General features: G+C 45.0%; 1 protein-coding gene across 1 annotated transcript in view; it reads right to left on the bottom strand.

The window, feature by feature from the left end:
- KCNK10 (potassium two pore domain channel subfamily K member 10) overlaps window positions 1-25,721 on the bottom strand; it is a 122,320-nt gene that overhangs the window by 39,396 nt on the left and 57,203 nt on the right. Inside the window, exon 3 of the mRNA XM_047079809.1 lies at window positions 7,833-7,950. Within this exon, the coding sequence (XP_046935765.1) occupies window positions 7,833-7,950 (118 nt within the window). The remainder of the gene's footprint in view (window positions 1-7,832; window positions 7,951-25,721) is intronic.

Raw genomic sequence — 25,721 nt, 5'->3', positions numbered from 1 at the left:
AGCGAGGGCCAGCAACATCTGGGAAACGAGATGGGGTGACGTGGCAGCGAGAGAGGCAGTTGGTCAGGGAGAACACAGGAATTTGGACTAAGCAAAAGAAGTCCAAAGAGCTACTCCACCAACCGACTTCTGGTGACTTCTGGCAGGAGATGACCAGCCCGGCAAGGCCCATCTGTTACAAATGAGAAGGACCAAGGCAGGGCTTCACTGTGTTCACCTCTGGCTAGAAACCAGTTCCAAGCCCTTTTTGAAGAGAAAGCTCATGTTTAAAGAAGACTGCCTGAGTAGCTCACACATAACACCTGCATTTGCTATGTAAGCAGAATCTTTGCACAACCGTGTGCCATTCAGCCTGTTACCTGGCTAAAAAGTGTGCATTGTAGGCCCAGACTGTCTTACATGTGCAGAACTGGCTTTCTGGGAGTGCAATCTGTGCGCCCACACTAAGAAGGGCCCCATGCTTGGTCTATTGATCTGCTGGTGCCATTTTGATGTTCTTAATCATTTTTTAGCAAGGGACCACACTTTCATTCTGCTCTGGGCCCTGGTGAACAAAGCTGGGCTCCACTGCTTACTAGTCGTGAGATACTGGCCAAGTTACTTAACATCTCAGAGCCTCGGTAAACTGAGGCTAATAACAGTACCTACTGGCTATGCTTAATGTGAGACTAAGTGAGATAACTTTGTGGAGCACAGTGCCTGGCATCTAGGAAGCACTCACTAAATGTCGGCCTCAGTGACTATTTCCAAAGCCACAGATTAGCATCCCGTTCAGGTGCTGCTTTAAGTAGAACTATCTGCTCAGGTACTTTGGCACAGGTACTCTTAACTGAGGTCATCAGGCAAGTGACAGTTACTAGCTGCTATCTGGGACCTGTCCAGGGGCTCTCTCTGATATGAGTGGAGTCAGGTGACTCAACCCAAAAACGCCTCGAAGACTAGCATTGCATAGCTGTTGACAAGAATGTTGTCATTTGCTGCCCTGCTACAAATAATGGTTTGTGGGAAAGCATCTGAACAAAGGAGTGAGCAGCATTCCTCCCGCTTAGAAACCCTAGTTGGTGGGAACCCACCATCAGAGCCAACATCCAAGGGCAGGTGGAACTTCCCCACATCAGAATTAGTTACTGACAAAGGGGACAGGGGACAGGGCACCCTCAGCAAAGACTGAGCAGAGTCTGGTCTTCCTCTGACGTGGCTCCTATTTTGGACAAGTGCCTGAATATATTCCCTTTTGCTACACACTTGTAAGTCTGCCTGTGTATCTGAACATAAGAAAACCTTGTTTAAAAAGAAGTACTTTGATACCTTCAGCTAAGGGACCCCTGATGCTTAGTAGTATCACTGCTTTTCAGAAAAGACTGTTATTCCTAAGAACTCTCTACACACATTCTAAATAATGAACACATTTTTCTTGCGTCTGACGAGTACATAACCTCATGTGGCTCATGAGAGTCTTTCTGGAAAGCAATTTGGCAAGCCTTTAAAAAGTCCATGCCCTTCGCCACCACAACCCCTCGGGGGATCCTCCCCAGGAGACAACCAGAGGTAAAGACCACACTCGACACACAAAGACTTCACACCACAGTGGGACACAATCACAAAATGGAAATGGCTTAAACTTCCAACATGTGATTATGGTATGGATGGTGTATCCAGTGGAATCCAATAGAGATCATGTTTTTCAAAGAACCTCAGCGATTTGGGGAATTGTCTACAATATTACATCACAAATTATAGGAACTCAAGTAAATAGGCAAATGTTTGGATAGTTCACAAATAATGAAAAGACAGCTCCTTAGCTCCAGCTACCCCACTGTCTGACTCCTAAATAGTGGAAAATTTCTCAAGAACTGGAAGAATTTGAGGACTCTGAGTTTTCTTATAAGCCTTGCTACCACGTGTGATGAATGAATTTGCCACCAAATAATTGAAGGGAAAAAATCACATTATTTCTTCACCTCATTATTCTTACCAACATTGTACTAAGGCTTTACTTAGAATTCTCCAACTGTAGGATTTTAGAAATATCCTCCATTCTAGAGGTAAAATTTAGCCAGCTCCGTGATTTTCAGCTTACAGTGTATTATTTTTCAATTAAGAGAAAGGGAGGGTCAGAGAGACAATAATTTACCATCGAATAGAACAAGGACCTAATCTCTAGCAATAATACTGAGCCATGATAGTAAAGTGGATTTTTAATTCGGGTTGGATTTTATTTTTGCTTTGTGTTTTGTTTGTATGCTTGGTTTCAGTTTCCTGTTGAGCACTCACAGTCCCTTCAGACTTTTGGGAAGGGTCTTCATTCACAGATATGACAGAGTGTCCTGCCTCCCGCTCCAGAGCCTCCCAGGTCACCAGGACACAGGTACCTGAACCACAGGCTCATCCAATAGGATGTTCTCCATCAGGAGTGAGTGGCCCAAAAAAGGTAGAAGATAGTGCCTGCAGGTACAGTGACCAGCACAGTCAGGCACGGGCCACCCAGACCAGAGGACCCTTATGGACCCTCCGTGATCTCTGACCCATTAAGTGTGTGTCACTTAGGATTTTTTCAGTTTTAGGTAACAGAAAACCCAATGCAGTCTTGCTTAAGCAAAAATAGAAATGCACTGCCCCCAGTAAATAAGGGATTTAACATTTATTTCTTAACACCTCGTGGGTAGCTCCACCTAAAGTTCAAAAGATGTTAGCAGGACCCCATTTATCACTCTGTCTTTCCTCCTCTGCTTCTTTAGTGTTATCCGAAGTCTAGCCAGGAAAATGACTACCAGTGTCTTGTGCCTATTTCTTTCCAGATTTACTCCAGTAAGAACAAGAGGAAGTCATTTCCTCCAAAGCTCAAGCAAAAGCCCAGGAACTGAGTTTCTTATTGGCCTATTCGAGATCTCATGCCCGTCTCTGGACTAAAGACTTTGGCCAGGCACATGCACAGTATTAGATTTCTTGGTCTAGAAAAGATGATTCATCCCCTGAGGCCTGGAGGCCAAGCACGGCGGGGAGGGGTGCCACTCAGGAAATGGTTATCAGGAAACAAGTGTATATAAGTGTATAAAGTGAAACCCAGGCAGCAGAAACCAAGGATTAAGAGTGATGTGCACAAAGTCAAAGATTCCCGTGTACATACATTAAAAAGGGCAGCACATGTTACATATCAAATGTTTCTCATTAGGCACATGGAACCACCACTCCCCATCACAAAAGGTCATGTGCTCAATGAACGCTGTCGTTTAATAAACCGAGCCCCTGGGATCCTAGCAAGTTGACACAATAAATACCATCAGTGTGCATTCCAATGTAACTATAGTGTTTTGCAGCAGACCACTGATTTAGCCATTTTACAAAGCAAGAAAATTGGGATTTTTTTTCTTTTTCTGTCTTCTTTAACACATACTAATGTCTCATGGATCCAACACTGGGTACTGGAGTGCATCTCCCAAAATGTACCTCTTGAAGTGGCCCAGACTGCCTCAATTTTAATCCTTTTACTATAAATCCTCCAAAAATGCATGACACATTTCTCCCTCTTACTGACCAGACTGGTGACACAATTTAACCTGACACTGGTCTTCTCTGATCTACTGCAGGGATGCTCTCGGGTGCCGTTGAGTTTTATAGCACTTTTTGCCCTTATATCAAACGGTGCCACTTCCTCTGTGGGGAGCTGTGAGTTGTGGACTAAATGATCCAGTCTTGCCTGGAGTGTCAAAAGGCTTCTAGGACCCAATCCCACTATAGTGTGATGCACACCTCCAACATGTGTAAGAGCTGATTTTACTATGTTTGTATATTTGCAAATGTGAACATGGTATGTCCTATAATTAGATTAAAGGACTTTCTGAAAAGAAATGCCAATTCTCTCTCATCCCAAGTTTTCTCACTGCATATAACTTTCTTGAATGCACCAATGTAGAAATAATACAGGTCCTAAAGGCTAGGTCTAAAAACAATAACTTCTAAAAACATAGAAGCCTATGCCTCTAAAACAGTCCTCAACCTTGGAAACTTGCACTAATAGGGAGTCGCTCATCAAAGTGCCCAAGGAGGGCACACTATCCGACACCCACTTGAGAGATGGTCGTGAAGGGTAAGGAGAGGGAAGGCATAGCTGGGCCTCAGAGAGCAACAGACAAGGGAGGTCCTCCCAGAGAGCATAAAAGGAGTTAATGACGATCCTTCCACCTCCAGGGCTGAGGGGCCTCTCGATGCTATGTGTCTCCCATTCTTCTGAATGAGAATTTTTATTGCAATGTGACTAAACTTTTGTAGAGGGGCAGAAAACTCTCACTTTCAGCAGAGCTGGGAGAGGAATATTATTTATAGCTTCCCCCATGTGTGTAAGGATTACCAAAAGGGTTGGACCAACACCATATGGGAAACAATAAAGAGAAGAAGCACAGAGAAGGAAGAAAAGGCCCATCAGTAGAAAATCCCAGAAAGTGCCAGCAAAAATCCAATTATGACGGTGAGGCTCTCATTCTGAACTTCAAAAGAACTATCTTTGTTCGTACCAAGTGTAGAAAACAGGGTGAAGAGAGAAAGCAGCAGAAGCCCCCTTGAACTTGATCTGGTTCAGAAAAAAGCCGAAGAGGCAGGACTATACAGAAAATCACATAGATGGGTCACACTTGCAGGAAACCCTCTCTCTCTGTGGCAGCAGAAAAGAGGACAAAGATGTGCTACCTAGAAGGTTACCCTACCTCTCCCGGCTCTCCTCCTCCGGCCGCACAGAATCTTTCAGCAGATAGCTGGATCGGGAATATCGTTTGTTTTTGGCATCAAGTATTTCGAAAGGAAACCGGTCCAGCATAAATACAAAGCTTCTGTTTTTTAAAACTGTGGCAAGAGGGGTGCCTGGGTGGCTCAGTCGGCTAAGCATCCAACTCTTGATCTCAGGGTCGTGAGTTCAAGCCCTGTATTGGGCTTCACACTGGGCATGGAACTTACATAATATACAATATTACCAACAGGTGAAAAGCACTCAGTCAAAAAACGCTGCCTCAACCAGACAAAACGTGTGACCACCTGTGAAGTAATCACCTCCAATAACCATCGCAGCAAAACCACAAAGCAGAAGAGCCGGAAATCAGGAAAGAAACAGTGAGATAACAAGGGAAGATGGAATGTGAGCTAATGGCATTCCGGAAAGAAATACGAAAGGAAAAAATATCCCCTAATGATCACAAAAATGAAAATAAAATTGGAAGGAGCACATGGCAAAAAAGGCACTGTGAAAAAACAGGAAAGGAAGAGAGAAGATAACAGGAACAAGATGGAAACCACATTTTCCGAGTTAAAAAGGAGTGGTGGGGGGGGGGTGTGCCTGGGTTGCTCAGTCAGTTGAGCGTCTGACTTCTGCTCAGGTCATGCTCCTGTGGTTCACGAGTTCAAGCCCCGCGTCAGGCTCTATGCTTGACAGCTCAGAGCCTTGGAGGCTGCTTCTCATTCTGTGTCTCCCTCTCTCTGCCCCTCCCTTGTTTGCGTGCTCGCTCTCTCTCTCTCTCTCTCTCTCTCTCTCAAAAACAAATAAAAACATTTTTAAAAATTTTTAAAAAGGAATAGTGGAAAATGATAGACACAGAAGACAGGCAAAGTAATGACAATATATGTATAGTCAGAATTCCCAAAGAACAGAACCAAAACCACATGGCAGAGGATATGTGTAAAGATGACAATCAAGAACACTTTCCTGAAATAAAAGGGACAAAACCTACTTGTATTATCAGATGAAAGAGAAACGGCCCTTTGTGTAGCCAAGCAACAAAGTAAAATCCCTTCTAAAAGGGGGAAAAATTGGGCTGGCATCAGGTTTCTCCCCAGCAGCACAGACGTCAGAAAAGAGTGGATTATCACCCAGAAGACCCTCAAAAAAATAAAATGTGAGTCACAGATTTCATTTCCAGACACACGGCCCCTCAAGGGTAAGGCTATATTTTGAGCAAAGCTGAGAGAGAGAGAGAGAGAGTGGATGCAAGCAGGGGGGCGGGCAGAGAGAGAGGAAGACACAGAATCCGAAGCAGGCTCCAGGCTCTGAGCCGCCAGCACAGAGCCCGAAGTGGGGCTTGAACTCACAAACTGTGGGATCATGACCTGAGCCGAAGGCTGACGCTTCACCAACTGAGCCACCCAGGTGCCCCTCCTATGAGCCCTTCATAAGGCAACTACTTGAAGATGAGTTTGAGCCAAGTAAGTGGTGATGAGAAAAGCCACAGCAGAAGAACGAGGGCTGAACATTGACAATATAGAACTGTGGGACCAGGACTAAAACACATGTGAGTATCAGGTAACAGAACACAATGTAAATCACAGACTCTGACGTTATAGAATGATCCAGTGAGTAACACCCAACAGCCCAAGTGCGAAAGATGTAGAGACGCTGAGTAAGTTCACTGACTGCATTCTACGTCACAGCTGAGAGCCAAGAGTTATCATTCGATGTGGGCAAATCATCAAATAGAAGCATAAGCATATTTAACAATTTAAAAGTAAGCATTACAAGGACAGTATCGACTAAAATTGTGTGAGAGAAGAGATGTCTTCACCTGTGATAGAGAACTAGCAAATACTGCTTAAAAAAGCGAATACAGAGTTTATGATATATGACTGTAATTATAAAGTTAACCCCTAACACAAAAATCTAAAACTCCCCAAGAATCAGAAAAAAGACACACGCAAATATAAGACAAAAACCGGTGCAGGGAAGAGGTAATCACAGATCACCATAGGATCAGTTATAAAGGGCATTTACCTGGTCAAAATAAGGCAAACCTTCACTGTTGATCGAATTAAACCATATTGGGAAGATAGGGGGATGGGAAGAGAGCCCTGAACAGAAGGGCAGAGGGGAAGAAAGAGAATCACAGGGAATATGTTCCAAGACCCCAGTGGTGCCTGAAACCACAGACAGTACCAAGCCCTATACAGACTGTGTTTCTTCCTATCCATGCATACCTATAATAAAGTTTAATTATACAGTAGGCACAGTAAGAGACAACTGATGATGAAATAGAACAATGATAACCATACACTGTCATAAAAGTTATGTGAATGGTCTCTCAAAATATCCCACTGTTCTGCACTCACCCTTCCCCTTCCTGTGATGATGTAAGATGATAAAATGCCGACGTGATGAGATAAAGTGAGGTGAATGATGCAGGCATTGTGATGTAGCACGAGTCCACCACTGACCTTCTGATGATGAATCAGAAGGAAGACTGTCTGCTTCTGGACCACAGTGGGCCGAGAGTAAATGAAACCATAGACAAAAAAAACCATGGATGGGGGACCACTCTGATACCTCACCTTTCACAACTGGAAGTCAAGAAATAATCTCTAAAACTGAAACTTCTGGAAGTGGCAATACAAGTATAATATTTAAAGACAGGGAAATGAATGTTGAAATAATCAAAAGAGAGGAGAGCAGTTGCCCCAGGGGAGGTGAGGAAAGGCAGAGGGGCAGAAACGGTTGTGCTTCATTAACAAACTTCGTAGAACTTTTGGATTCTTTCGTTAACAACCCTAGTAGTAAAAAAAAGTACAATTTTTGGAAAGGAATTTGAGCTCAACTGACCAATCCATATTTTGATTTTCTATTCTGATCGTTTCATCAGGTCCTTTCAAACTAAAGGCTCCCTAGCCTCTCGTTTTGAAAAATGAAATTCCTTAGTCTGCTTTGCCTTTTATTGAAAGCCCCTACAACTACTGCATTTATCGAGCAGTGTTTCATAAGCCTCCTTTGAACCTCAAGCTGCCAGCGTTCTAGGACCAAATATTGACTAAGTGCCGTTTCTCGGGGCCCCCACAAAAAAAGATATTAGCAAAGGAATGAATACCTATGGTGGTGATGACAGTTCCAGCAAAGAAAAAGGCACTTCCAAGGTCCCAGTGACTGCTGTTGTTGGAAGAGTTTCCTATTGGACTTACTCCTGCATTATCAGCGTCAAGGGCATGCTGCAAAGAAAGCAAGAAAGCACGAAATTCAGTTAAAAAGCTTAAAAAAAAAACCCAAAGCTCTCTAATTCTTTCCCTGCTCAAGAAATTGCAGTGATCTAAAAGGGACCGGTCATGTGAATGCGGGTGCAGACATAACATGAAATACTAAAAACCCACTTATTAAAATTGGAAAATTAATGTTAGGTGGGGAAAAAAAGATATAGAGTATGGTGCCATTTATGTAAAATTTGCAGGCACAGGATTTAGACAATCTAGGCACGGATTATGCAAAATGCATACGTGTCTATTGCATACACATAGAAAGATGTCTAGAAGGACTGTCACCCAAAATGTCATTCCTGGAAGGCAGAATTTTTAGTTGCTGTTCACTCTTCCCATTTCTGTTTCGTTACAATGTTTTACACTGAGCTGGCTTCAGGATGGCAGGAGGTCAGAGCCTGGGCTCCAAGTCAGACCGCCATGGCTCTACCCACTCTTAACTTCAGAACCGTGCACAAGTTATTTTAACCTTTGTAAACCCAAATGTCCTCATTTGCAAACTGGGGATAATAATACCTTTCCCTACAGAGTTGTGAGGATTGAATGAGATGGTTCATATAATACACTCAGCCCAGTGCCCAACACCGAGTCAGGGGGTAAGAAACAGCAGCCAATTTCCCACCTGTCATCGGACAATTCCTCTACCCCACCCTGCCACCCACACAGACACACACACACAGCTCCTATTGTAAATAAATGACAGTGACTCCTCCTCGCTGGGTACAGGATCTGGAATGCCACACACCTTAAATTCACAATACATTGGCCACATCGAAGATCTAACCTCAACTCACACTACTAGAAAAGCCTCCAACCTGAGGCAGGACGACACTCCATGAGTCATTCCCTTCTACCTCTGGGCCTTTGCTTATGCCCTCCCCCAGTTGTGTCTATCCTGCAGAGTCCAATCCAGATCTGACTTCTTCCAGAAGGCTCCATCCATGTACCAGAGCCCCCCACAGATAATCACTTCCCAGGCTCAGACTTCTGCGCCACGTATATTTCATTGGCTTTGGATCACACACTCCCCCGCTGAGACTTGGCATGTGTAGAATAGGGTGGAAAATACCCCAGCGGTCCTTCTTGAGCTGGCCTCTGCCAATCCCTTTCAGGCCAGGGGAGAGTGTGGGAAGAACCTTCGAACAGGTGAGCTGTGGTAAGGAGGTGGAGCCTTCAGACGGGGCTGACAGACACATGAGCTACTTCTGGAACAACAAACAGAGACACCGTTCCGCGGACCCAGTTGGAATAACCCCACAGGGAGATAAAAGGACCCAATTAAATACTGAAATGTGATTATATTTATTCTAAATAATGCCCGTTAAGCTTTGTTAAAACAGACACTGTCTGCCACAAATGAGACCAACTGAAAAAGTCAGTCATTACATTCTGCCTTCCTTAATCTGAGGAATTTCAGACCCTCTAGGCAACCTTTTTCTGTAAAGGGCCCGAGAGTAAATATCTTGGGCTTTGTGGGCCACATACAGTTTCTGTTGCATGTTCTTCTTTTCTTTTTACGATGCTTTAAATATGCAAAAACCATTCTTTTGCTCATGGGTTATACAAAAACAGGCTGTGGGCTAGATTTGGCCGAGACCCCTACACAACTGACTGATCAACAGGGGGGAAAAAAATCCCTTTTGCTCCAGGTTATTCTATCCTGCCCCTGAGAACATGAGCTCCTACCCTGGAGGCTGTTTCTGGCACCCCAGGGTTCAAAATCCGGCCGTGTGGGATGTGTACAGGCTGTCTTAGCTGATGTCTAAGTGACCTAATTGACAACTATCACTTATTCACCAGACGCTAGGCTCTGCCCTGCTTCAGAGGAAGACATATGGCAACTCCTTCCTGCTAGTAAAAGATCCATTTTCACTGTGCTTGTGTGAGTGCTGTCCGACCAAACCCCGGGCCTTAGCTAGTGTTTATGTCCTCGTTACCTATTCAGCTCTGCTAGGTCTGCCCTCAAGTCACACCTTGGGGGCAGCTCTAGGCCACAGTCACTTAGATGGGCTCAGATCACACCGTCAGCACCGAGTATTTGCAACTGTCTATGAAGCTGCAGAGAGAGCCGGGGTTCAACCAAGTCTCACTGTGCCGAGAAATGTACACAAACGTCATAAGCTGCGTATAAAAGTACAGATTCGCCGCAAAGACAAGTGGGGAGGATTATTTGTTTCATCAAAACATCCAGAGTAAGATTCCTTTTCAAGTCTCATTTTTTTTTTGAATTATGCAATTGATAAATATTTAATGTTTACATATGTAGCCCTCAAGGAAAGCGTTTGTCGGTGGAAAGCGAAGGAAACGAACATTTGTTGAGTTTGTGCCTTCAGCCAGGTGCTTCAGAAGTGTTTTTCCACTTTATCCTTTCTGCTGCTTGGATGTTATCCAGTTTCACCCTTTCTGCAACGTGCAAGAAAGTAATGTTATCCCCACATTAGAGACAGGGAACCAGGCTCAGGGAAGGTAAGTAACTTGTCCTAGGCTACACAGCCGGGAAGTGAGGCCAGAATTCAAATCGGGACTTGGCCTTTTCCTCTATAGATGGCAGTCCTCTCCCCACCTCCAGGTTCACCTCCAGGCTCACCTCCAAGACATAAACGAGGCTGAAGACGGCCACTGCCCAAGAATTCAGGCAGAAGGACCTCTCAACGGATCATTTCTAATTAGACTATATCCTTAAATACACAAATGCAGGCACCAAACTGCATTTGGCTGTTGGCACCAGTGAGATCTTAACTGCTCTGCATTTAAAATAAAATTTAAAAATAAATAAACATGGGGACGGGTTGACTTTATACCCTGAGAGGGAAAGGACAGAACAAAGAGGGTGCAAGCCCTGAAAAAGCCGGAAGACAAGAAAGAAAAGGTGAGAAAGGAGTGTCAGTTGATGCTGGGAGTTCAGGGCTCAGCCACAGCAAAGCCAGGGCCACTCAAGAGCAGGTCCATCCAGTAGCAAACGTTAACTCTGTTTATATATGTGATGTAAATCCCTCCCTCGTTTTCCCAAATCTATACTAAAGTGGGCGACACAAGCAAATACCTTGAAGTGGTTTTGAGGAAATTAAATACAAGGCACAGTGGGGGCCGAACAAGACTTAGAACCAGAGCAAGGAGAAAAAGAAGTTCTCCAACAAGTCCCCAAGCCCTTGGTGAGGCTTTGGACAATCCCCAATGCCAGCAATAAGATTTGATTATCCCATCCAGATCTGGTGAATCAGAGAGACTCCAGCAAAGCACCAGAATTAAAATGCATTGGCAAACTCACGCCCCGCACACAGAGAAAACCCAGTATAAACAGACTGCTATCACTCGAAGCGATAGCATCATTTTTAACTCAACAAGAATGTTTCTGATGGAGGGCAGAGTTCTAACTTTATTAATTTTTAAAGTATTTTCTAATGATCTTAACTGTTTGAACCCAAGTGAAACGTTTTAAAATTAAATGTGCTTGTTTTCACATTGCGTTTTTCTCTGTGTTCAGGCTGCAGAAGTGAAGCTAAGCCAGGCCATTAGAAAAGTCTAGGCACAGAGATAAAGAAATCATGCATATGAGCTGTGTACTGTTTCACTTAAAAGATCAGGTACACGGTAGAGGCGTGTCACCAAGAGTAGCATCACGTTAGGCCATAATCTCAGACCCGATGCACATCATGTGTTCACTTACAAGTTCAACCACTATCAAGTTCAGAGAGGTCTTATGAGGATCAAAAAAAAAAAAAATTACACTAGATGTGATATGAGAGCCTCAAGCTTCAGGGAAAGAGTATTCTAGATAAGAGAGCATTGCTTTAAAATTTAATTCCACTCCTCCTTGAATTTCCTTCTTAGTCTCTAAGTTGGAATCTCCAGCACCCACCCAACTACCCAGCAAACAACTCAGGAGTGAACGCTCAAATCAATAATAAATGAACAAACTAAAGTAATAAATTCAGGCCCATGCAACTTACTTCTTCTGTAAAGGCAGACAAACCTAAGAAAGTAACCCAACAAAAATAAATATAGTGATGATTTTAAAAGAGAAGAAGAAGGTGAGAAGCTAACTTGCATGGAAGCAAGATCTTAAAAAGTAGAATCGTGGTTGCCAGGGGCTGTGGTGGGGAGAATGGGGAGATGTTGGCCAAAGAGTACAAACTTTCAGTAACAAGATGAGTAAATTCTGGGGATCTAATGCACAGCGTGGCAATCACAGCTAGTGACAATGCATTACATGCCTAAAAGTTGCTAAGAGAGCAGATCTTAGGTACTATTACCACAAAAAAAGAAATGCTAATTATGTGACACGATGAAGGTGTAATCTAATTCCACAGTAGTAATCATTTTGCAACATACAAATGTATGAAACCAATATATTATACACCTTAAACTTACACGTTATAGGTCAATCATATCTCAATAAACCTGGAGAACAAATAAATAAGGATCTGTCTCTCCCCCATCCTCCCACCCCCCTAACCCCCGCCCCTCCATGCATTAGGACCACCTGAAAGGTATAACAGAGAAACCACAGCCACTCTGAAAGTGAGGCGGGGGGTCTGAGGTTGATATGAAGGGAAGAGGTAAAGATGGCCCTTGGAGGCACCCCCCAGCAAGTACCCCCCCCCAGCTTTCCCCGGGGCTATAACCCATAAGGCAATGCTGGGCTGCACAAATCACTGTTCTGGAAGGCGCAAGATACCATCACAAGTGTTAGCACTACAGCGGAATGAATGATGACCCACAGGAGACCACTAACTGTCTGTGGCTTTTCTCCTATGATCTGTGTACTCGGTGAGATAATCTGTTTCTGTTTCCTTATGTGGCACCGAAAAGAAAAACCAACAAAGGCAGAGCAATCATGACTCAGCTGGTCTGAGACTCTGGCTGAAGAATACAGCCAACGGGTGCCATATGCACAGACGCTAACAGCCAGAGCGATTATCTGACTTAAGTCCAACCCAGGACACTTGCCGAGTAGAGAGGGGCTCTGTTAATAATCATGGTGGGACCAAAAGACAGACCGAATGCAGGACGTATGGTCACTTTACTAATAGCTTATACCACGTGGACCAAAGGAAAGGGCCTCGTCTGAGAACCCAAAGATGGTTCTGTGTCTACAACATTCTTAGTCCCAGGAGGGCACGGTCAGCAAAGGGGTCTACGAAGTAGATAGTTAGCTAGATAGAGGCTGTGGCAGGATGAGGGGGTGGGCATGAAAAGTGACTCCATAAATATATTACAAGAGAGCACACTTTCAGCCACTAATGGACAGAAGGAAAGCCACAAACCCTGTGAGGCAGAGAAAGGCAATTGGCAGAACGCATTCATTACGACTCAAAATTGCCCCTAATGATTCAAAACCCCAACAAGAGGGCAGCCCCATCTCTCCACGTTCTTGCGCAGCTGCGGCGGAAGGGCCTCAGGTAGGAAATGGAAGCGTGGTATTAATTTGTTCGCCACAGCTGCTTTTTATTTCTCCTGCTTCAGAAGCAATTCTCATATAAATATTTCCCAGCAGCAGAAGTGAATATGCTAGTGCGAGGAAAGGGGCAGTCTTACATCCAAGGGCAAGGCCACACCACAATATTTCAAACAGTGGGAGGGTACCGGAGAGGAGATCTGGAGCGGCCCCCCAGCAAGGCACTTCTATGGCGGATTCCAAGAAGCCTTTGCTTCAGTACCCAGGTGGACAGTACGACCACCATCGGCCTATTACTCTCACAACAGAGCAAATCTGTGGATCGAGTGGCAAACGTTCAGCCTCTACACATTACTCAGCTTCTCTGAGCCTCAGTTTCCTCGTCCATCAAGTGAGGGGCCTTTCCCTGTCAGGATTTTCTTTTTTAATATAATTCATTGTCAAGTTGGCTAGCATACAGTGTATATATACAGTGTGCTCTTGGTTTTGGGGGTAGATTCCCATGATTCATTGCTTACATACAACACCCAGTGCTCATCCCAACAAGTGCCCTCCTCAATGCCCATCACCCATTTCCCCCTCTCCCCCACAACCCTCCTCCATCAACCCTCAGTTTGTTCTCTGTATTTAAGTCTCTTATGGTTTGCCTCCCTCCCTCTCTGTTTGTAACTATTTTTTTTCCCTTCCCTTCCCCCATGGTCTTCTGTTAAGTTTCTCAAGTTCCACATATGAGTGAAAACGTATGATATCTGTCTTTCTCTGACTGACTTATTTCACTTAACATATTACCTTCCAGTTCCATCCACCTTGCTGCAAATGGCAGGATTTCATTCTTTCTCATTGCCAAGTAGTATCCCATTGTATACATAAACCACATCTTCTTTATCCACTCATCAGTTGATGGACATTTAGACTCTTTCCATAATTTGGCTATGACAAATCTTTGACAAAGCAGGAAAGAGCATCCAATGGAAAAAAGAGTCTCTTTAGCAAATAGTGCTGGGAGAACTGGACAGCAACAGGCAGAAGAATGAAATTAGACCACTTTCTTATACCATACACAAAAATAAACTCAAAATGGATGAAAGACCTAAATGTGAGACAGGAAACCATCAAAACCCTAGCAGAGAAAACAGGCAATGACCTCTTTGACCTCAGCCGCAGCAATTTCTTGCTCGACATGTCTCCAAAATGAACTATTGGAACCTCATCAAGATAAAAAGCATCTGCACAGCAAAGGAAACAATCAACAAAACTAAAGGCAACTGACAGAATGGGAAAAGATATTTGCAAATGACATATTGGATAAAGAGTTAGTATCCAAAATCTATAAAGAACTTACCAAACTCAACACCCGTAAAACAAATAATCCAGTGAAGAAATGGGCAGAAGACATGAATACACACTTTTCCAAAGAAGACATCCAGATGGCCAACAGACACATGAAAAGATGCTCAACATCACTCATTATCCGGGAAATACAAATCAAAACCACCCTGAGATACCACCTCACATCAGTCAGAGTAGCTATAATTAATAACTCAGGAAACAACAGATTCTGGAGAAGATGTGGAGAAATGGGAACCCTATCACACCATTGGTGGGAATGCAAGCTGGTGCAGCCGTTCTGGAAAACAGTGTGGAGGTTCCTCAAAAAGTTAAAAAACAGAACTACCCTATGATCCAGAAATTGCACTACTAGGAATTTATCCAAAGGATACAGGAGTGCTGATTCATAGGGGCACATGTACCCCAATGTTTACAGCAGTGCTTTCAACAATAGTCAAATTATGGAAAGAGGATTTTTTTTTTAATGTATGAAAACTTTGAGAAGTGTGCCTTGTCATTTCATATATAATAATACTAATGATAGCAGGAATCCTTTCGGAGCACTTACTAGTGCACAGAGTGACTCAGTTAACCGTCATGATGATCCTGTGAGACAGACATCACTATCTTCATGTGGGACACATGAGATTTAGAAGAGGGAAGTAACTCGACCATGGTCCCACATCTAGGGCACGGCAAAGTGAGCCAGTGGCTGCTATTAGAATTGTCAATGGGAGGGGCACCTGGGTGGCTCAGTTGGTTAAGCGTCTGACTTTGCCTCAGGTCGTGATCTCATAGTTCACGAGTTTGAGCCCCGCGTTGGGCTCTGTGCTGACAGAGCAGAGACTGGAGCCTGCTACAGATTCTGTGTTTCCCTCTCTCTCTGCTCCTCCCCTTCTCTCTCAAAACTAAATAAACATTAAAAAACATTTTTTTTTTTTAAGAATTGCCAACAGAATTGCTTCCTAAATGCCGGAAAGGAAGATTCTCTCCATCCTCGGTGTTCTTCTTTCTCCCCATCCTGGACCCTCTTGGCCCAGTTCCCTGCCTTGCAGACAGCAGGCTGGATCCCACCCAGGCTGGGACCCCTCAAGCACCTATGAAAGGTGGAGGGAGAAGGGAGAGGGGACTGATATGCCTGTGCCTTCCCCTCCCACCTGGCGGATGGTCAACGTGGCCCTCTGCCTGTGCTGGCCATCCTACAGCCATACCACCTCAGCATCTCCCACAAAGAAATGCCCACAAAAACTTTTTATGTCCAGACCATAAAGAGAAAAAGAGAGAGGCACCTTCTGCGCCTTGGTGAATATTACGACGATGTTTATTTTCCATCCTAAGTATCAAGTTACGTGCAAATATTAGCCCTTCCTCGGGTCCCTGACAGCAAGCTTTCATCAACACTTTACAGCCTGGTTATAAATCTAAAGGGAAGGCCACCTGCAGAACGGAGAGAACAGTAGAGAATCTGTTTAGAGAATAAAAGAGCAAATCTGAATTAACTGGACCATACACCCAGAGCCTATGGTCTTAGATAAGTAACTTTCTTGCTACCACTACTTAATTCTTTGGTGGGGGTAATGTTCTAAAACTCAGTTCATTAGTGTCTGGCTATACACTAATGACTAATCTATCTATATATTGTCATGTGGGATCAAGCCATATTTGGGGGTCTCTTTTACCTTCCAAATTGTGCCTTACAATGTAGAATCAATTTTCTCTCTCTCTCTCTCTCTCTCTCTCTCTGACTACACGGGAGGATGAAATATGAGAAATTTTAAACCATGAGGAAAGCAACAAGCTCATGAGGAAGTAGAGTATCATCCATGCTCCAGTAAGATCAATAAGCTTCCTGACGAACTGTCACCCTTTCATCCCAGTTTGGACTCACCCTGTACAGACTCAGTAACCAATTTGCCAAGTGATACTCAAAAGTCACCCTGGTCCTGCAGAGAATGTTTGACATATGCCCCATTCTCTCTGCACTTGAGATCATTTCTATCAAACATGAGTCCGTCCACAATTTCAGAGGTGGGGAGGGGGAATTTACTGGGCTACAGAAGGAACTCCAGGAATTCGGATTCACAGCAACGTGAGCTAATTCCTTCCATTGCTATGGCATTCAAGAGACCCTGAAATGTAAGAGATGATTCATAACATCATGAAAGAGAGATGCTTCTGCTATCTTGTTTTCATTGTAGCTATTGACTTAGACTCTTCCTTGCTCGAGTGTTCAATATGAATCCCAAATTAATACTTCATTTCCCGTGCCTCTGTAGACAACATGCCAGCACCTATAACCAGCACCAGTGTCTAATGAGCATGATTTGATCTGGGAACAAGAAGGAAGTGGAGACAATCCCAGAGACTTTGGAGAAGCTCTAGAATTGCAAACATTTTTCTAAAGCTCATCTGCTATGTCACTTTCTCCCACATGAAATAGGACAATATAGAGACGAATTTGTGATCTGGTCCTCATTTCTCAAAGAATGAAAGGTTAACTCCTCATTTACTCCATAAAGTTAACCTGGCATCAGCAAGATTTCCATCTCTTCTGTCCACTGAGAAGGAAAGGAATTTCCTTGTTCTCAGCAAAGACTAAGAAGTTACTCTTCACCACAGATCTGAATGACAACTCATGTACTTTGGTTTTAAACAGAATACACTGACCGAGCCTCAATACCTTTATGTGAAGACACAACGTCTCTCCAGAGCACAACCAACAGGTAATCATGACCCTCTGCCGTCCTCACAGGTGAATGAAGGTCCTTTTGAAGGTCCCACAGGTTGAGACATAGACTCCTGCTCTGTGAATAAGGGCCCAAGTGTTTCCTTATCTTCCAGCAATGGCCATACTGGATTCCAATTATCAAGACAAGTTGGTCTCCCTGACCATTAGTAGAACATTGTGGTTAAAAAGCACAGATACTGGGGATGCCTGGGTGGCTCAGTCGGTTTAGTGTCTGACTTTGGCTCAGGTCATGATCTCACGATTTGTGGGTTCAAGCCCCATGTCGGGCTCTGTGCTGATAGCTCAGAGCCCGGAGACTGCTTCACATTCTGTGTCTCCCTCTCTCTCTGACCCTCCCCCATTCATGCTGTGTCTCTCTTTCTCTCAAAAATAAATAAACATTTTTTTAAAAAAAATTTTAAAAAGCACAGATTCTGGGGCCAGACTCCCCATCTCCAGATCCCAGTTCTACCTCTCAGTCAAGCATGGGCAAGTTACTTAACTCCTCCTGTTAGTTTCTTACCCTCACCTCAGAGGATCATGTCAACACTAAATGATAAAGTATTTACAGCAGTGCCTGGCCTCAGTAAACACCGTGCAAGTGTTAGCTAATGATACAATTAATACCAGACTGGGAGCTTCTGGAGGACAGGGAGTAGCCATCTTGCATCTTCTGTTGTTTTCTTTTTCTATTTTTTTTTAATATTTTTTTAACGTTTATTTATTTTTGAGACAGAAGGAGAGAGACAGAGCATGAACAGGGGAGGGTCAGAGAGAGAGGGAGACACAGAACCTGAAACAGGCTCCAGGCTCTGAGCTGTCAGCCCAGAGCCCGACGCGGGGCTCGAACTCACGGACCATGAGATCATGACCTGAGCCGAAGTCGGACGCTTAACTGACTGAGCCACCCAGGCGCCCCTGTTATTTGTTTTCTAATCACAAGAGTCTAACACAGCACCTGCTTCGTGACAAGCATTCAGTAAATATTAGTTATCTAAATGAATACATCTGATTATAAATAATGAAAATAATTAAAAGAGCTGCACACCATCAAAATCTCGTTAAATAAGATTTTCGCTTCACTTTAAACGAGAAGCAGACACATGCACATTTGTACAGAAATGTGGATGCCGTACCACTCATTGCTGGGTTTTTGTTTTATTTTTATGGGAGTTTTTTTTTTTTTTTGGAACACAATCCTCATTTGCAAATTCATTTTTTCCAGTAGCATGCCAATTTCCATTAGCTCTTTAATTTCTGGCTTAAAAGCTTCAGGACTTCACTAAACACTGATGGAATCACAACCTCCGGGATGAAAACAATAATAATAATGAACTGGAGGCCTGTAGAGACAGGCTAGGGGCTGCAGGCCCAACCCTGCGTGCACTGAACAATCTTGTGTATGACTGCTTCACTGGAGAAATGGCAGTGCCTCTGACTTTGGGACACCCGCCAGGAGGAGTCACTTCAATTTGTCAGGGCTGCGTCCTTGGGCACAAAGGACCCAAACCCGCACTCAGCAGAGGTCACCTGCTGCCTCAGCTGTGGCCTAAACTTCTTGCCCAAAAGCTGCTTCGAAGAAGTGATGGCCCAGGGCGGGGAAGGACAAGGCTTAGCTGGCTCTGCTCTCTGACTCACAGCACAGATTTCCGCGGACTGCTGAATCGGTGTCTCCAGTGCCACGCTTCTCTTAAATCGCTGCATTCCTAAATACGTAAACTTTGGAGGTCATGGACACCAAGGGAATCTGCTCATGCAGGAAAAAAAGACAGGAAGATGCTTTAAGAGAAGTACTCTTGACAACAAGGCTGAAAAGAAAGGGCTTCTATTGCCCAGAAACAAATTTTCTGCTTCGCTTCTGTGAAGGTTTGAAATGAAGGGCTCTTGGTCTCCAAAACAGATATGAAAATCCCTATTCCTTCATTCCTCAAGCCTTGAGCATCTTCTGTGGGCCAGCTACTTGTGCCAGGCATGAGCGACATAAGGATAAAAGACACAGACTCAACCTGGAAGACCTTAGAGCTGTGGGAAGGAGACGGATGAGAAAGACAGTAGTCACTCAATAGAGTCTATTAAGCGTGGAGGCAAATGTGAGTGATTGATGCTACAGGGCCAAGCAGAGCACCTCACGCCATGGAGGGTACACGACGGCCTCCCTGAAGACTTGAGTTTGGGCACCTCTGAAGGCAAATGATTCAGAAATCCAAAGCGTAACACTTAGCAGAGTGCCATAGTTGGTACTCCGTGAATGTGTAGTTACTAAATGAATGAATGAATGGATGAATGAATGATTTAAAACCAGCTCTTTGACTACCACTGCAACCCTTTGGATCGAGATAAGGGACCCAAACGGCAAACTGGTGACTGATCACATCATGTCACCCTGCTGCCTGAAACACGGCCACAGCTTCCCAGTGCGCTTAGGATAAAGTCCAACATCAGGCCCCGCACGGTTTGCTCCCCTTGCCCCTGCTCCCAGTCCAACCTCCTACCAACCTCCTACCTTGCTAACTCCCCTCCAGCCATAAATGCTCCTCTTCTCTCAAGTCCCAAGACACCCCGGGCACCCTTCCACCACAGGGTCTTGGCACTCAGCTGCCCCACCTGGACTCCCCGTGCCCCCTGTGTCAGACCTCCTGCTCACATGCCCCACGGCTCCATCCCGTCTGCAGCATTCACTCATGGCGGTTTTATTTATACTAATTTGTGTGGTCACACGCACAAGATTTGCCTCCCCTACTACCTATCAGTAGGGTAGCCATATGATTTATCTTTCAAACCAGGATACTTGCGACAGAGACAGAGATGCTATTATTATTCCAGAACCATGAAAACTGGGATGTTCAGTCATCCTAGTTATAAGCTCCAAGAGGTCAGGGACTACGTCCACCTTTTATTCACCATTATGTCCCCAGGACTTAGCACTGAAGTTGGCGCACAGCAGGAAATCAGTAAATTTGTTGAATGAATGAATGAGTAATGGAGTAAGGGATTTGGAGCTTGAAAGAAGAAGGGAATGGTAAATGTCACAGCCTTGGGAAATGTTCATGGCTCATGCAAATTAACTAACATCTCCTGCTCCTGGAGAAAACAGTTTGGCAGCTCCTGATCTCTGGCCCGCCCTTATCTGCAGAATAGCGGCTTTGGTTACCATGGCAGCATTAAAGGTCCACGCCCAGGACACGACACAGTACCCCATCCTCTCCTGCAGCCTCTTGTACCTTAAATGAAATCATGTCCCACCAAATCATGGTGGAGTCAGGCCCAAAGAGCAGAGCTAGTAAAATGAGTCAGTAGGCCAGAGTCCTGAGCAAAGTATCTAACACTCTAATCACTTATTAGCAAAGGATAAAAATCCCTAAGAGATCATAAAGGGAAAACCAGTGGCAGAGGTCCTGTTGACTAATGTAAAAAGTCCTGCACCAGTCCAAGTGGGGAAGGGAAGATATAGCAGGATGAGAAGGGACCCCCACCCACAAAGGCTCATACTTCCAGGAAATTCCAGACCTGGCTGACAGTTGAGAGCTTCAGGTTTGCTTCAGATAGAGACCATCAAGACTAGGAAGTACCCATTTTGAGGTCAAGACGGTTCTGAGAAGTTAAGCAACTTGCCCAAGCAAGGACTGAAGGATGCCAGGAAAAATGTCCACCTCCCAGCATCAAGGTAGTGTGCTCACTGGGGTGGTGGGGGGGATGGGGATTAGGGGGTGCAGGGCGGGGGGGGGAGTCAGAGACGTTATACAAGCTGTCCCCAGGGGACCCCTCCAGTGAGAGAGGAATCCTTGTTGCCTGCGCTACAAGACCCTTACAATGGAGCATCCCGAGTCCTCCCTGGTGGTCATTTCACCCAATACTACACCCACTCCTGTGAAACACCTCTCCCTCGTGGCTACTACCTGGAGAGAAATAGCCATGAGACCCCACTAGCTACTCTGGAGACCTGCAAAGTCTTAAAACATCTAAGAATTGACAGCCTGAAAACCAACTGCCACGTATCATCACTCACCCAGGCTGGGGTGTGGTTCCCCATCAGTCAGGGAAGCCACCTCATGATTTTATTCTTTGAGGTTTACAGAAGACGAAGGTGTTCTTGCTTTCTCCGAGACTAGCCATGACAGAAGCTTCTAAGACAATTGTATTGGCGTCAGGGACATAAGCAACGGAGGCATAGGAGAGCACTGAGGATAAAGAGATTCTTGGGATGGGGTGGCTATCAAATCAAGTTCAAGGAAATAATGTTTCCTGCACACGAGCTATATGCCAGGCACTCTGCTGGGTGCTCTGAGTGGGTTACCTCCTTCCCTCTTCAGCTTCTGAATGAGAGGGACTGCCCCACCCTTTTGTAGGAGGAGAAGACTTAGATTCATTGGGGTGAGGGACCAAGTCTACCTGACTTTCAGGCCCATGCTCCTCCCCCTCTTTGACCCCCCCCCCCTGCTTTGAAAATACAATATAGTCCACACGTGTAATGCTATAGTGCCAGGTCAGATAGCCCAGGTCTCCTTAAAAATTTCTCCTTTTCCTCCAGTATTTTCCTTGGGGGTAAAAGCTTTCAGAAAAGGCCCAGATGTGCTATAGGGGGATACTCACCGTTGATGCAAGTTGAGCAGCATAGCCCAATGGCTAGACCTACGGGCTCTGGAGTCAGGTATCCCAAGGCTCAAATCCCAGTTTAACCATGCGTTGGCTGTGACTTACCTTGAACCAGTTACTTCTTAGAATTAATTTTCTCATCCATAAAATGGAATGACGGCAGTGCAACCCTATCTGTAGGCTTATTGCAAGGGTTAAATGAACTCAGACCTGGAAGCACTTAGAAGAGTGCCTAGAGAAAGTAAACCACCAATAAGTGGTAGCCATTTTTCATTACCTCGACAGCTCTGCAGGAGATCTCTCTGTTACTGTCATCTGCAGACTCCCTCGCGTCGCCTCGGGGGTGAGAGTCTAAAGATGGATGGCTCTTATGTGTCCCCTCTGGGTGGAACCCCTGAGGCCCAGCTCTGGTTAAGTGGCTTGCCCCAGGGCATCAAACTAGAAAGATCCACACGCCTCACTAGGGGTAAACAGCAGTCAGGTACAGATGACATCCACCCCTTCACTCAGTCACACCTTGGAATGATGGCCACCCTATTGTTCCACTGACCTGTGCCAGCCTTGGGGGCTGCCTGAGTCTTCTGGGACCCTGAGGTTCTCTGGAATGTTTCTCAAACTACAGGAGGAACCATGGAGGAGGGGCAGACAGTGATCAGTGTCCCCACCACGGCTCTGGATAAAGACGCGGATCTAGATGGCCCCGGTAAACCCTCTAAATGGAATAGGAAACTGGTCCATTTCCTCCCTGAGCTCAGGCCACAAAGACACAGCCCCTCGGTGTTAGCAACCCAACCCGGCACTCACAGAGCAATTTCTGCGAAGGTCACTTCACACTTCAACAGCAGAAGCACATTGAGAAAATGTGTCAATGACAAAATTTAGGATTGAAACCCCGGAGGGCCTTTTAGGAGCTTTCTTCTCTTTTCCCTTAGGAGGATCCCAGGATGCACATACTTCAGGGCCTTTCTGGCTTTTTTCTTCCTTCCCGAACAAAGAAATAGTAGTAATCACAACAGCTGCAAGTAACTGAACTTTTTGTTTACTATTCATATGACCCAAACAGGTGGACACTAATACCACTATCTCCATTTTACAGACGGGAAGGTGAGGCCCCGGGGTGACTCCCCTATTTCCCGAGTCACCTGGCCGGGAAGCGGGAAAGAGATTTAACACAGGAAGGGAAACTGCAGAGTCTGGGTGCTTATTGCCACGCTATGCTGCCCACGCAGCCTCTGCTTGAACAAGGAGCACTGAGCAGGCACTCCAGAAATCTCTGCTGAATGGGGAATGAGTCATTTGCAAGTTTTCTTCATCTGACTCTCTTAAACGTGGCCCCTTCCATGGGTGATGGGTATTGAAGAGGGCACCTTTTGGGATGAGCACTGGGTGTTGTATGGAAACCAATTTGACAATAAATTTCATATATTAAAAAAAAAAAAGGAAATAGTTTGCTATAACTGTCAAAAAAAAAAAGTGGCCCCTTCCCTGTTATCTCAGTATCTGTGTCTCACTTATGATGTTCTAATAGTCTCCTTATGAGTCCTCCTTCCTTCAATTTCTCCTTCCACCAACCCAAAGCCCCCCTTGCTAGAAGAGTTATTTTTCCAACAGCAAATTTTCATGTCACTGCCTTGCTTAAACTCTTCAGTGACTCCCCACTTCCCAGGGCAGAAAGCCTAACTCCTCAGCAAGGCTCTCTGGGCACCTCCCAAATCCAGCCCCACTCGCCTCCCCAGTCTTATCTACCACCCCTCCCTACACCTCTCAGCTCAGGCCACACTGACCACCTGCAGCTTCCTCAACGGGCCACACTCACCATTGGGGTGCCCTTGACCCATGACCTAGGGAATGAATCTCCTCCCACAGTCCACGTTTCTGTTTGCATGTGCGGTGGTTAAAAGCCTAGGATGCATGGTCAGACCGCCCAGGAGTAAATCCTAGATCTTCTGCTTACTAACCGGGTGACCTTGAGCACATAACCTCGCTGCCTGATGCCTCTGTTTCCGTGGGCACAAAAGACTATCCTTGTAGAACGGTTATAGGGACCAAAAGAGATAAAGAGCCACAAAATCTTCCCTGACCTCTGTTTGCGTCACTGGGGCTCCCATTTTTATGTACTTCTAGTAGCTCCATTCTGGCCGTCATAAAAAGACAAGACAGAACAAATGCTGGCAGGGACGTGGAGAAAGGGGAACCCTCTCGCGCTGCTGGTGGGAATGTAAATCAGTGCCGCCACTCTGGAAAACAGTATGGAGGTTCCTCAGAAACTTAAAAATAGAACTACCATATGATCCAGCAATTGCACTTCTGGGAATGCGTCCAAGAAAACACAAAAACACTAACTTGAAAAGATACACGCACCTCATGCTCACGGCAGCATTATTTACAGTAGACAAGACCCGGAAACCACCTAAGTGTCCATCGACAAAGGAGCAGATAAAGGAGTTGTGGTACATAATATATACAGTGGAACATGAGTAGACGGCATTATGCTAAGTCAAATAGGTCAGACAGAGAAAGACAAATACTGTATGACCTCACTTATATGTGGAATCTAAGAGAAAAATTCATAGAAAAAGAGATCAGAGGCCAAGGGGAGGGAGAGGGGGCCTGGAGGAAGGTGGTTAAAAAGTATCAGCTTCCGGTTATAAGATCCCAAAGTAGGGGCACCTGGGTGGCTCAGTCACTTAACCATCCGACCTCAGCTCAGGGCATGATCTCACGGTTTGTGGGTTCAAGCCCCGTGTCGGGTTCTGTGCTGACAGCTCAGAGTCCGGAGCCTGCTTCGGATTCTGTGTCTCCCTCTCTCTGCCCCCTCCCCTGCTCATGTTCTGCCTCTCTCTCTCTCTCAAAAATAAATAAACGTTAAAAAATAAAATTAAAATAAGATCCATAAGTAGTAAGGACAAAAAGTACAGCATGATGACCATAGCTAACGCTGCAGTGTGATATATAGGAAAGGTGTTAAGAGAGCAAATCTCGAGGGTCCTCAGCACAAGGAGAAGATTTTTTTTTTCTCTTTTTGCTTTTTTTCTTTATTGTAGCTATATGAGGTGATGGATGCCAACCAAACATAGTGGTAATCATTACAGAATATATGTTCCCAACCATTCTTCTGTACATCCAAACTTATACAGTGATGCATGTCAATTACATCGCCATAAAACTGGAAAAATAATAGCTCCATTCCAGTGAATTGCGGTTGTTGGGTTACATGCCTCTTCCTCCAGGGTTTCTCTGCCTCGGCACTGCTGACACCTGCCTGCATAATTCTTTGCTGTGGCCAGGGCCGTCCTGTGCATTGCAGGATGTCAGCAGCCTCTCTGGTCTCTACTCACCAGACCCTACTAACACCGCCTCAAGACTTGACAACCAAAAATGCCTCCAGACATTGTCAGAGGTCATCTGGGGGGCAAACCCCCCCCTCCCCATTAAGAACCACTGCCTGAACCAGGGGATGTATGGAAGTGTTGAATCTCTATATTGTACACCTGAAACTAATGCAACGCCGTATGTTAACCAACAGGAATTAAAATAAAAACTTTAAAGAAACGGTGCCACTGCCTGAAACTCTAAGCTCCTGGAGCAATCCTACAAGCACCAGTGGCAGCAGCAATAGCAATTGTGTTTTCTGAGCACTCACCACGTGCAAAGCCCTTCTCAGTGAGTCATAGAATTTAA

The sequence above is a fragment of the Lynx rufus genome, unplaced genomic scaffold (genome assembly GCF_022079265.1).
Source record: "Lynx rufus isolate CCGP_SWC_20201006 ecotype Redwood Valley unplaced genomic scaffold, mLynRuf1.p SCAF_17, whole genome shotgun sequence".
NCBI lineage: Eukaryota > Metazoa > Chordata > Mammalia > Carnivora > Felidae > Lynx > Lynx rufus.
This window is presented reverse-complemented; position numbering and strand designations above follow the sequence as displayed.